Here is a 12356-nt window from a genome sequence, read left to right on the forward strand (position 1 = left end):
TTTTATTTGTGAGTGAAACATCACGGAAAGAGTGATTGTACTGCTGACGTACGACCTTTTCCCAACTTAACGTGTAATAATCCTAAATGCAATAGCATTACTACGCCTCTAAAGAGCAAAGGCTCTTGGAGCTCATTTGCCCACAATGATTCTTTCTTTATCTCTGCAGCTGATTGTTTACATTAAGCAACATCTGTGAAAACTAAAAATTACCAAAACCCACATATTTCAATAGGCAAATTTAAATCATGTTGCTCTTCATAGATTTAATGCTCAGAAACATGTTATGGATTGACAGCCATTCACCATTGACTTCAGATATGATAGCACATGGGATACATTTCAGATGTTACATTCAGCCCATTTATGTGCAAATTGAAATTATTCTTTCATCAACTTGCCACCAGTACGGCGGGCATTAGAGTCCATATCCCATTTGTGGCACTGCAGTTCAGGAATGATAAAGGGAGTAATAACAATGACCAGAATCTTAAAAGTCAGGGTTGTGTGTTCACGTTCAAAGCTCAAGGATTTGGTGTTATTTATATACAGCAAGGAATGAGAAGAGAGACATGACAATAGTTTTGGCTTATCAAAATTATGGTTATAAATAAGATGGACACCGACTCCATTTTCTATACATAAAAGGCAAACCAAATAGTTGCAAATTACAATAAAGGTCAGTTAGATCAGGAAAAAAATTCTAACAGTAAGGACACTTGGACAGTTCAAAAGATTTTTTTAGGGAGGCTATAAACTCTTTTATCTTGGAAATTGTAAAGAATAAGCATCTGTCAAGAACGGTACCTAACAAGTTTTGTTTGGGGCAAAGGAGTGGACTTAATGACCTCTTGAGGTCAACTTTTCAGCTTTATTTTCTAAAGTTTCTCTTTTAGACAGCCAATTTAACCAAAAAAACTGAACGAATGTGTCATAGGGCAATGACAACCTAGGGTGGAGCCCGAGGGAAGAAGCAGCACCCAAGGGCGAGTGTGTGTGTGTGGAGTCAGAAGGGGCACCCGTCGGCTCACTGGACTCGCCTGCTGTGAAGGGACTCCGGACCGAGCAGTTAAAGCCTGGGGTGGTGTGCGTGACTCCTTGATTGGTGTGCGAATGCTCGGGCAGCGGCTTCTCCCTTAACAAGTCATGGTACCGTGCTATTAATTCAATAACCCAAAAAATTAAAAACAGGGTATACCCTTATATACATATATACTACTAAAATAGCACTTACATTACATCCATTGTTTCTAACATTATTTGTATTTCAGGCTGCCAAGACAGGAAGCAGCTCAGAAAATGAACTGTAAAACCTATTACTAGTAACTAATGGGTGTTGAGTTCCGTTCAGACTTCTCAATTAAACATACTCAACCTCTGCAAGCCAAAATGACTAGTATACTTTACGAAGCACAAACACTGCTTCAGTTCAAATACTAACCCCAGCTCAATACTGTCAGAGCACCACAAAGAGGAAGACCAAAGCACATCTTGAAAACAGAAGGAAGCGAAAAAAGTGCTTGAAATGAATCTTGTAATGTCCAGCTTTGTATTCCCTTTTCTCTATGTTTTAATAGTCCAAAAAGCTATAACAAGCTAACCTCTTAAAAGTATTGTTCAGTTACTGTCAATGGAGACTATAGTTATGATTTCAGCAAGCAGACCAGCAATCAATCCTTCACTTCTGACCAGAATCGTATATCTGATATTTGTTTGACTTTTGGGAAGGAAAAGGTTATGGGTAATGTCCATCAACACAGTCCAATTTAGCCGTGGCTGCACAATTTAGAACTTGGGTGATTAATTGGATTCCACAAGTGCCTTGAGGCCAGTGGATGCTGCAAGAGACTAGAAGTTGGACCCTTTATAGCAATGGAGCTTACTGTTGTCCATGAATATAAAATGGGTTTTCTTTCCTGGAAAACGTTATCACTGGAAAAACTCACTGGGCAGCCCAACTATGTTAACCTTTGGTTCTTTCATATACAGGACAGTATGGATGCTACGTAAGTCTATCTGGTCAACACCCATAGTGACATGCATTTACACTACATCTTTTTGCTGCAAATCATTTTTATATGGTCCCAGTAAGAAATGGACTGGATCTCATCAGATATTGTTCAGGAGGAATAAGGACTTGTGTTCAAGTTGGAAGGTGGAAAACCTGGCACTGATTTTAAGAGATGAGGTTGATGGCTTTTCACGTAAAGCCTTTCTGAAGTGTTTATTTTTAATTATGCTACACACATAAACATTGTATAACCTGCCCTGCAGACTGATACGTCTATTTACATGTGGAAAGCAAACAGATACTATTAGGAGGGCTGTTCATGGTATAAAAATCTCTCTTCAGGAGATCTTAATTTCTTTTTTAAATAGGCTGCTTAGTGCATCAGTGAATGGCATTTGCTGTGCATTTAGACCCAGGGGACAAGTAAAAGATGACTCTGTGAAATTAGCTACTCCCTTTACTTTGCTGTGTTTTAAATCATGATTGTACTGCTGTGCACAGAACTCCCTCAGAGTTGGAGAGGCACCTAAGCTGAATGTTTCATAAACCTCATGAACCTCTAGCAAGGTTCTACAAGCCCTTACTGAGATACTGCAAACCTTCACAGTAAGTTCATGGAAAGGTAGCCCCTAAATTTTAGAAACACTTTGATCAACAAGATGTTGTGCTACAAGTATGTTTCAACTTTGAAAGAAAAGCAAATGCTTGCTTTCATGTTCAGCAAAGCACATACTTAAATCTACCCCAAATCAAGAAAATACTTTCTGTAGCATTCTCTTGCTATCCAATTGGATTCAAACTTCTTAAGTGGTTTGCTGAACTGGATCCATAAAAACAAGTGAGTTGTTTTAAAAGAAAGAATTACTGTAAAGAAAAATCTGAAAAAGTGGCTCCTGACCTCAATTTTCTTATGCTTAGCCTCCCACTAAAATCCCTTGTGTTTTTCTTGAGGTTCTTTTGGACAAGAGTATTTCCTTATTGCATTTGGGTAGGTTTTCAAAGCTATGTAAACTGCCTTCTATTCTCAGAGACTTCTGGCTAAAGCTGTGAAAAACTACTTGGAAAAGTACCTCCAAATATCAAGATTACTTGCCTGACCTGAAGGTCTCATTACTTACGTCACACTTCAATGCAGTTAAATGAATCCCTTCTTCTCAAATCACTGTCTTTTTATAATTTCATTCACACTTGCATTTGTAAAGGAGAAGGGCAGGAAAGGACCAAGTCATTCACTCAGATAAGTCATCGACTCAAGTAAGAGACAGGAAATGCCTTTCTGCTTTTAGGGAGCACAGAAGTGTTCCTGCAAAAGCAGCCTCGGAGGCACTCACTCCAAATGCAAAAGCTACCACGTGCTGAACATGACAGCAGTGTAACGTGATGCTACGAATGCATTTTGGAAGCTCCCAGCACTCTACAGCCTGATTTTCATCTGTTCTTCCCTGCCTGGTTCTTCCTGTTGGCACCTCTGGCAATTGCTAATAGGAAATGCTGACTGTAATGCCGTATGTAGTTTAGGCTACATGAATCTGAGTCATGGCCTCCAACAAATGGCTTTATTATATCTTGAGTCCAAGCTTCAAGGTAGAGGACCTGCAGGAACCTACTGTCACTTTCACTGATGTGGAGTGGAGCAAAGGGACTTATTTTTAATACCACCTGACTCTTTTAGGACATATTCCTTTTCTGAAGCCTCTCAGAAAACTCTTTCTCCATTTTCAGAGGCCATATTTGGCAAATTTTGGTTTACCTCTCATTGTATTCTGATTAAAAATAGGTCAGAACAATGAGCTATAAAATATGACATATCATTGCTTCTTATGAATTTGTTTTCTAGTTTCATATACTGCATATAGGCCAAGTTTAGAAAGCTTACATTTATGAACGAAGGCTCCTGGAATTCTTATAGGGAAACATACTGCTCTTGAACTTAGCTTTTCAGTAACCCCCTTCTCTATCCCCATATTAATTCTCTATTATGTGCAGTAAGCAGAGCTTTGCTGCCTTGACTGAAGATGATGGAGAACAGTGCACTCTTGTGGGGCAAAATTAAAACCAGCAAGGAACAAGAATTCTACCTTTGCAGATAATAACCTAACTTCATACAAGCAGTTGAGTAGCTGCAGTAAGAGAGGATGAATACTGTTTCTTTTTACTGGGTGATTCAGGAGATGCACTGAGTACCGTAGATTGGTTCTACATTTTTTTCCAAATGAAAATCTTTTTCTGTGCACTAGAAGTCTGTCTCTCTCACATCTCGTGATTTTAATTCAAATGGTAAATTTAGAGAGAAGCAAAAAATCAATAATAAAAGAACCAGTAATTTTCAATGGATTAAAAATCAATAGTACTTCTCACAAATGCTTTAATTTAGCAGGAAAGCTAACACTTCATGATATTCTGACTCGATGAGACAATCTGCCACTTCACTTCAAAGAGCAAGCACACATCCTATCAGGAACTACATGGTGCATTGCAACACGGACAACTCAGTGTGACGGGACTTTCTGTAATCTGGCTCCTCTGCTACAAAATCTGTTCATTTCGACAGTTTGTCTTCTGTAAACCCAACAATCTATGGCGTCTGTATGGCTCATACAATCAGTTATCAGACAGACAACCCCTTCCTCCTAAATCGATAATTCAAATCCAAAGCAGTGACCAAAATCAATCCGATGACCAAAGGTCATTGCAGTCTGATGGATGCGTGGTGACTGGTATGAAATGAGTTTGTGGTTTCACTCAAGGCATAATAATCAACAGTCCTTTTAAGGGAAAAAAAGAAAACATCTTCACAGTTGATACCATTCTCTGTGCTGACAGATTTTAAAGAGGAACATAGAAGTGAAGCTGAACTCTCTTTTCACTCCCAGCAGTGCTGTGTCCAAGTGTGGGCTGACGGGTGTCCTTTGAAAAACTGTCTTGCTATCTGCTTTCTTTGGGGAAAAAAATGAAACTGTGTGGCCCTTAACTTTTCATATGCACTGAAGTCAGCTGTAAATATGACCTACTGATTTGAAGACTTCAGAACATTTTCTTTCCAGTCACAAGTATAAACCCAAAGATGTAAAACAGCATACAGCAAAAAACTACCTTTAGTTCAATATATCTGATGGTCATTACCTGCTCCAACCACTTTATCGATGGATATATTAGAAGCATCCAGTTCCTTGGCAAACTCATGCACAGCTTGATTGGGATCCTCATATGTATGTGGATCTACGTAAGTTCTCAGGCCTGGGAGTTTTACTGTGTAGAAACAAATTCAGAGAGAAAATGTTACTTAGACTTAATTAATGCTTCTAAAGAAAGCTCATGAGACAATAGAAATCAATTCAATAGAAGAAAAAGGTATACTGCTTCTTCAAATCAACTGCTTTTGATGGGTCTTCAGGAATCTTAATATAGAGTGAAACCAGAGACATTAATGTAGTTATTGCACAGAAGTCTGAAAACCAATTTTAAATATATCTGCACTTGCCATATTTAACCACTTTTCAAACATTAAAATACTACCCACCCCTCCCAGCTTGCTGCCTTATATTGTGCCTTTCAAGATAACAACAAAGAGGCAAGGAATAAAATGTGTGATGCTACAGTCAACCTGAAAAGTCCTTAGGAGTATATTAAGGAGACCACATTAACTCAAACTTTTTCTTTCCGAGTCCTCCAATAAGATGCATAAGAAAAAATTATACATGAACAAATGCAACTCTGCCTCAATCCCTCTGCTAGTACATACAAGGATGGCAGCCAGTTGTTCTTAATATTAGCCTGGTTCTAGTGCTCAGTTACCCTAACATCCATGCTATTGTTTTATCCCCCTCTACAGTTTCCTGGCCAGGGATTGTTCTGTTTTTCCAGGGCAAGTGCTAGTTCAAATGACTGAATGATCTTAAGGGCAGTTTCAAGCTCTCCACATCTCTTCCTCCAGCAGGACTAGGGGTGGGAAGAACATATTATCATTCCCAGCCTTTCTCTCCAGCAAAGATGCTGAAGGCAAAGCATAGCCTTATTCCCCTTTCCCAGCTCAAGGCTCTGCTTGCTTGTGCTTGTACCGGTACCTTGCATGCATGCCTGCCTCTGTATTCATTTTAGAACACAAAGATGTTTTGTTAACAAAAAGTGAAATAACCGTTACATCCAGCTTCAAGTTTTCTGCTTCTGACACAAAACTTGCATTCCTGGACATGTATTCTAGCTTCTCCTAACTGTACCAGTCGGTCTTGTAAAAGATGCTAGCTCCTCCTACAAACACTGCCTTAACCCACTCAGGAATATCCTTTCCAGCTTGGCATTATTATACTGCACCAATTTGTTGACTGCTAGAATAGTTAAACCTTTTTTGCTGGGGTTACACAGATGGGAAAAAAATACCTTTGGACCATTAGTTAGAGCACACCATTGTTTTGTCAAACAATCCCAAGTGTACGTGAAAAAAAAAAAAATCAATTTTATGGAGATTTATTGGCCTCAGAATTGACAAAGAAATGATAAAACTGAGTTCCCAAGATAATTGCCTCGAAAACAATGCAAACTAAGAGCCATGCTCTTAACACAAGGGCTGCGTGTGCACGGCATTAAATGCCGACTGTTTCCTTCAAGAGCCTGATGATTACAGAATTGCTTGCAAGTAAAACAAAAAGTAATTGGCTGTATATTGCTGTTGGTTAAAAATCTTGTAAATGCTCCTTTCCGTCCATGCTGAATGTACATTACAGGCTCCCTCATACCCCCAATAAAAATAACAATTAAAAGCTTCTGCACTGTGGGGTTTTTGGCTGCAGATTTTTAATGCTGACCCCAGAGGTTCCCAAGATCAGGTGATGGTGACTGCAAGGAGAATAATCCCTTCACACCAATAATTAAGGGCAGCCTGTATAGTAACTGGGTTCTGTCATGAAAAACAGATAATAAACACATGCACATGTGTTAAGCTGTACTACTTTACAGCTCATTCTGTGCAAACATAATAATTTACATTTTCATTTTAACAGCATGAATTGCCCTCAAGGTAGCAAAAAAATAAAAAGGGCCTAGCCGAAGAAGGCAAAGGGAGAGGATCTGAGGAGGTGAAACATTTTTGCTCCTTTGAAGTAATATTATAGGATTTGTAATAAGGCTGCAGGGAATAGTTCATGGCTAAAGCCTTTTTTAAAGTAATTCAGAATAAACTGACTGAAATAAACCAGCTGCTGTATTTAAGATGCTGAAAGTTTACGACAGCCATGGAAGTTACTTTATCTTTTTTTAGTTCATAGGAGCAAGTTTCTTATTCTTTGAGAAAGACTGTAATTTAGTAGAATAAAGTTTCCACAGCCACACACATACATGCATACAAATCCACACAGATAAATATCTACAAAATCAAGAAATCATTTTCAAGAATTTCTAACAGAAATACCAGGTCCATGGTTGGCTCTGTTCTTACTACACAGTGAATCAGCATGGCACTACTCAGAAAACAGTACATAAATATCTAAAGCCAAATTAAAAGCAATTTAATCCACAGGAATTTAACAGCACTGACATGTTTAAGAATAGTGATTGCAACTTTCCTTTGTGTGGGAGTAAGGAGAGCAAATTCTGCCCTGTTATTTGTCTGTGACACTTTTTTTACTGGCTGCTTTTATTTTATAACCTCATTAAATTTGGATGATGAAGCATTAATTCTATGGGCCACATGTAACCGTACAGATTTTTTGAGACTAGTTGGTTAGTGGTTGTTGGGCTGCACGAAGCAAACCCACTGTTACAGCTTGTATATCCCCTGACAGTGCAGGGGAAGGAGCACACGTGTAGTGGATATGCATGCTCACGGCTCTCTGGAGCTACAGAGGGGCTCCAAACTTAAAATAATAATAATATGAACAGTCAGAGAACAGTTACTCCATTGTCACGGGGATTAGGAAGCAGTTCTAATTTCCAACTACTGCAGGTAAATCCTCATTAAAACATTAATTCAATTCTATTTGGTGGGGAGGCATCTGATTATGGTACCAACAACTCTTTTCTTGCAGATGGTACAGCGCCAGCGTTGTGTGCAAAAAACTCATGAACATTAGACTTGCAACATGCTAAGCAATAGAAATATATGGTTCAACACGGTTTACATGGTGTAGCAGGATATTTATCTGGAGCTGAAACAGCTTCAGAGGCAAACTACTGCTTCTTATTAAAAACATGCTCACTAGACACCAAGAATTCTGTGGGTGGAAAAAAGGAATTTCCAGTCTCGGTGTTTATGAAGGGTGTTATCTTCGTCCTGTAAGGATGAAAAAAAATCCAAAATGCACTGATAAAAACCCAAGAACGCCCCCACTACTTCTGATCATGAATGTTAAACTATCACCTTCCTCTCCTCTCAGCTTCTCCTGCTCCAAAACTAATTTATTTCTATTTTAAAGAGGATATGGATGGAGCTTTGACTGTGATCAAGTCTTCACGATCCACAGCTCCTCTGCTGTGGAAAAGTGCTGCAGGGTTATGCACACTGCAGAGAGGATCCAGGATCTGAGAGGAGCTGAAATACTTCAGGAAGCCATTCCCCTCCAGCCATGGGTCATAGCAAGCTACTTCTTCCTGGTAGCCAGGACACGAGCCCAGGCTTAGAAAATCAACACTTCTTCCCCTGAGCATCTCCTGGATGGGATCTTGCTCCACACTGCTCCTTTCACAGGGCACAGCCGAATGACCCACAGTAGCCATGAATAAAGTCCCATTTAGCCTTATTAAAAATAGTATGCAAACATCAGAAATAGACAGGCTTTGGGTTTGGCTTTTGAACATGTTTCAAAAGTAGCCCAGATTCCTCAGGATAAGCAAAATCTCACATTCTTAGCTATATACAATTTTTGTGATACAAAGACAACGTAAGTCATTAGAAAGGCTCTCTTCTTAGTCCTCGAGGAGGCCCAAAGAAAGCACAGACATATTCATTCTTACAAGTGGGGAATCAGGACTTCAACAAAACATGTTTGTAAACAGAGCTGGATCTAAAAATCTCATTAATTTGAGAGACACTTGTTTAGTAGTTATTCTTAATTTAAGAAACTACTCCAAATCACTTTTCAGCCTATGCTTAGACTAATTCCAAGCTAAATTATTAGTGGGTCAACTCTGTTAAGCAAGCAATTTTCACAGTCCTTCCAGTAGTCATCAAGACAGATTTCATTGATTTTATATTTTGCTTTGGGAAAAAAAAAAAAGTAATTTCTTAGACTTTAAACAGCTGGTAATGAGGAAGTTGAAGTTACACTCTGCATTTCAGTAATGCACAGCAGAATCAATATCATATTGCTAACCACACGCATTGTTTAAACATAGACAGCGATGTTTTGCTCATTACTAACCTGAACACAGATGAAAGAATTTGAAACAAAGAATAATTGTTTGGGGAAAATCTCCTTACCCACAAGAGAAGAGATAATTCTCTTTCCAATTTCACCTTGGTTTAAGTGAGGTATGACTTTTGTTTTTTTTTAAATTGAAAAATACCAGTTATCTAGGGAATGAATTCAACAGACCGCGAAGCATTAAAAGGCTTCAGTAACTTACAATGGCCATTCCCAAAATGTAGTCTTTTCTCATCGGTGCCATGTTTAGACTTCTTGTATCCACAGAATCTACAAGCAACAGAGAAAAAAAATTAATATAGAGAATTTTATATGTTAGCTGCAGGTGGAAACAGAATAAAATGTTTTCCCTCCACAATTAAATGCCTGTTTGAAAGTTTAATGATATTTACATTCTCTGTGCCCTATAGAGGCATGTTATGTTCTCAGGGAATTTGAGGAAATTGGCTAATGAGAGGATTTGTTGATTTTTGACCCCTACAGTTTAATTTTACAATTGCCTAAGAATGTGTTTATAGCATTTTTTAACAACTGCTGCATGATTGGGGCTGCTAACGTTCGCGGGCTCATTACTGAGCATGAAGCAGTATTCGGAGCTCCTGGGCAGCAGACAAAGGAGAAGGCGCAAACCAGCCATGCTACTGCCTGACGACACCCAATTTGCCATGCTCGTCAAGGCCCCTCGGGGAAATGGAAGTGGGAGTAAATGTGCAAAACCGATGATAAACTAACCTCCCAATCAAGACGTACACCACAACTGTGAGGAGAATAATGGCTACTGCCGCTGAAATAGCAATCATTACGACCTGGCTATTCTCACTGGAAATGGAGAATGCTGGAAAGTTAACACAAAAATATATAAATAACCCTCCCCACACATAACGTCGACTACATCACAATTGACACTCACACAGGGAACAGACAGATTAAGTCATCGCTACACAGCATTTGGTCTCCTGCCAAATATTTTATCTACTAAGTAGTTTTTCATCAGAGAAATAAATACAAGGGAAGAAAACAAAAGACTCTGGCCATCTTTGACAATTTACCAAAGTTGTTTCTGCTACTGCTGATTTTTACTCTTGCTGATTACAGTAGCTGCTGTTAAACTGATACTTATATATAAACATATATGTAAATACAAACATACATACCATGACATACATATTATTTGTCATGGTCAGTAAGGAATTCTTCCTTGGCAAGAAATCCCAGCCAGTCAGTAATCATCACCCCTACTCTCACTTCTGTATGATGGCAAGTGCTTTAATGAATTCAGCTTCCCAGTTTAGCTTGACAGTATCCCCGTGAAGGTTGTGAAAAGCAGGACACACAGAAGCAGATAGAAGGACTATCCATGGTTAATCAATGTCTATAGGAAAAAGAAGGGCTATTTTCTGCCTTATGTTGGATGCTTCCTTGTGGTCCCTAAGCATGGAGCTTTGGTGCACTAGACTGCTATACTACAACAGGACACCTTTAGACCTTAGGCGTTATGAACAATCTTCAGCAGACATCTGTCAAACTTCACTACGCACGGCAGAATTAGGCTCCTCAGCACTACTCTTCAAGTTAGCTGTCCAAACTGAGCTGAAAGCTAGCGCTCCTACTCTCCACAAATTAGACAGTTTGTGTACATGCCTGCTTGGAGTCACACCATTGCCCTTGGGAAGAAGCCTCTGCCTATTACAGACCTACAATTGCACTCGCATAATCATGGTAACTTGGCAATAGGAACAAAGTTATGTGATTTGTTCTCTGTATAACTTCTACACTCGTTATTGAGATGTGCACCACTGTCTCCTGTCACCTTCCACACTTTCGGACAGCAACTTTTTTCTTTTTTCTTTGATAGTACTTTGCAGAGAAAACTCAACCTCTAAATTATTAAATTTGTTATCACTCCAACTGTTTTTTTCTCCTTGCTGTACTTGTTTGTCCTGTCTTTAGTTGGAGTTTCATCCAGTATGCCAAAGCTGCATGTCACCACAACAGCGATTTCTAACTATTTTTTTAAACAAGAAGCTCGTTTGCTTTTCAGAATAAGAGCTGAGGTGGGGGAGGAAGGAGGAGGGATGAAGTACATAACATATCTCAAAAAGACATGGATGCCAAGTGAAACACCATTTGGCTTGATGCTACTCTTTTTGGTTGAAAATTGATTGCTTTTAGCAGAGCACTTCTTACACCATGGGTTCTCAAGCCTTTTCATGAGTACAGGAATAAGCTTTATGAGAGAGTATCAGAATTACAGTCCTTAGTTGTGTTATAACTCTGAACAGGAGATATGAGTCTCCTGTGAAAGCCCGACCTTCTAAAAAGCAAACAGTCTTTGATTATGCATCATCAGTCTACATCAGTAACTGGGTACCTAAGCAAAGGCTGACTTTTTGATGCATTAAGCCACTTTCAGCTTCTAGCAAAGAGAAGGTCTGACTTACTATATAGTACCAAGTGATGAGAAAGTAACATTTAAGACTATGAGCTCTATTAAGAGTCTTTCTGATATAACAACAGAACTTGTAAAGAATACCTATAATGTCATCAGTTAAATAATGCTATTACCTAGGCATTAGAGAAAAGAAAAAGGAGTGCCAGACCAGTAAATAACTTCCCCAAGGCCACCCAGAAATGTAGTGACAGAAAGGAGAAGGGACCCAAACAGCCTAACTCCCTGACCAGCTACTCAGCTGAATGACCATCCTTCCTGGCCTGCGCATATTAGTTTAATCTCAAGGCTACATAGGAGACATCAGCAATGCTCTGCAGTAGCGTGGAGAATTACACACTGACCCACAGGAATAATGGACCAATATAATATTAATTCTCTAGGAGCAGGGGTTTATAGTCCATAGGGTTCAGGTCACAAACTTGGAACAGCACGAGGCTGTGAATCTGTTTTTCTATCAAACTTCCTCCCTTGGCAGGAGCTCTGGTCTAGCAAGGAATCGATTCTGGCATGAGGCAGAGGTCGGGTAGGGAATGGAAGA

At 39.2% G+C, this 12356-nt stretch overlaps 1 protein-coding gene across 2 annotated transcripts in view; it reads right to left on the minus strand.

Annotated features, from left to right (window-relative positions):
• Positions 1 to 12356, minus strand: part of EPHA3 (EPH receptor A3) — a 235450-nt gene that overhangs the window by 41713 nt on the left and 181381 nt on the right. For both annotated transcript variants that reach the window (XM_052794544.1, XM_052794543.1), the window contains exons 8-10: positions 10099 to 10201; positions 9569 to 9636; positions 5135 to 5260 (exon numbers count right to left, since the gene is read on the minus strand). In XM_052794544.1, coding sequence (XP_052650504.1) covers positions 5135 to 5260; positions 9569 to 9636; positions 10099 to 10201 — 297 coding nt within the window. The remainder of the gene's footprint in view (positions 1 to 5134; positions 5261 to 9568; positions 9637 to 10098; positions 10202 to 12356) is intronic.

Source organism: Harpia harpyja, chromosome 8 (genome assembly GCF_026419915.1).
Source record: "Harpia harpyja isolate bHarHar1 chromosome 8, bHarHar1 primary haplotype, whole genome shotgun sequence".
NCBI classification, from domain to species: Eukaryota; Metazoa; Chordata; class Aves; order Accipitriformes; family Accipitridae; genus Harpia; species Harpia harpyja.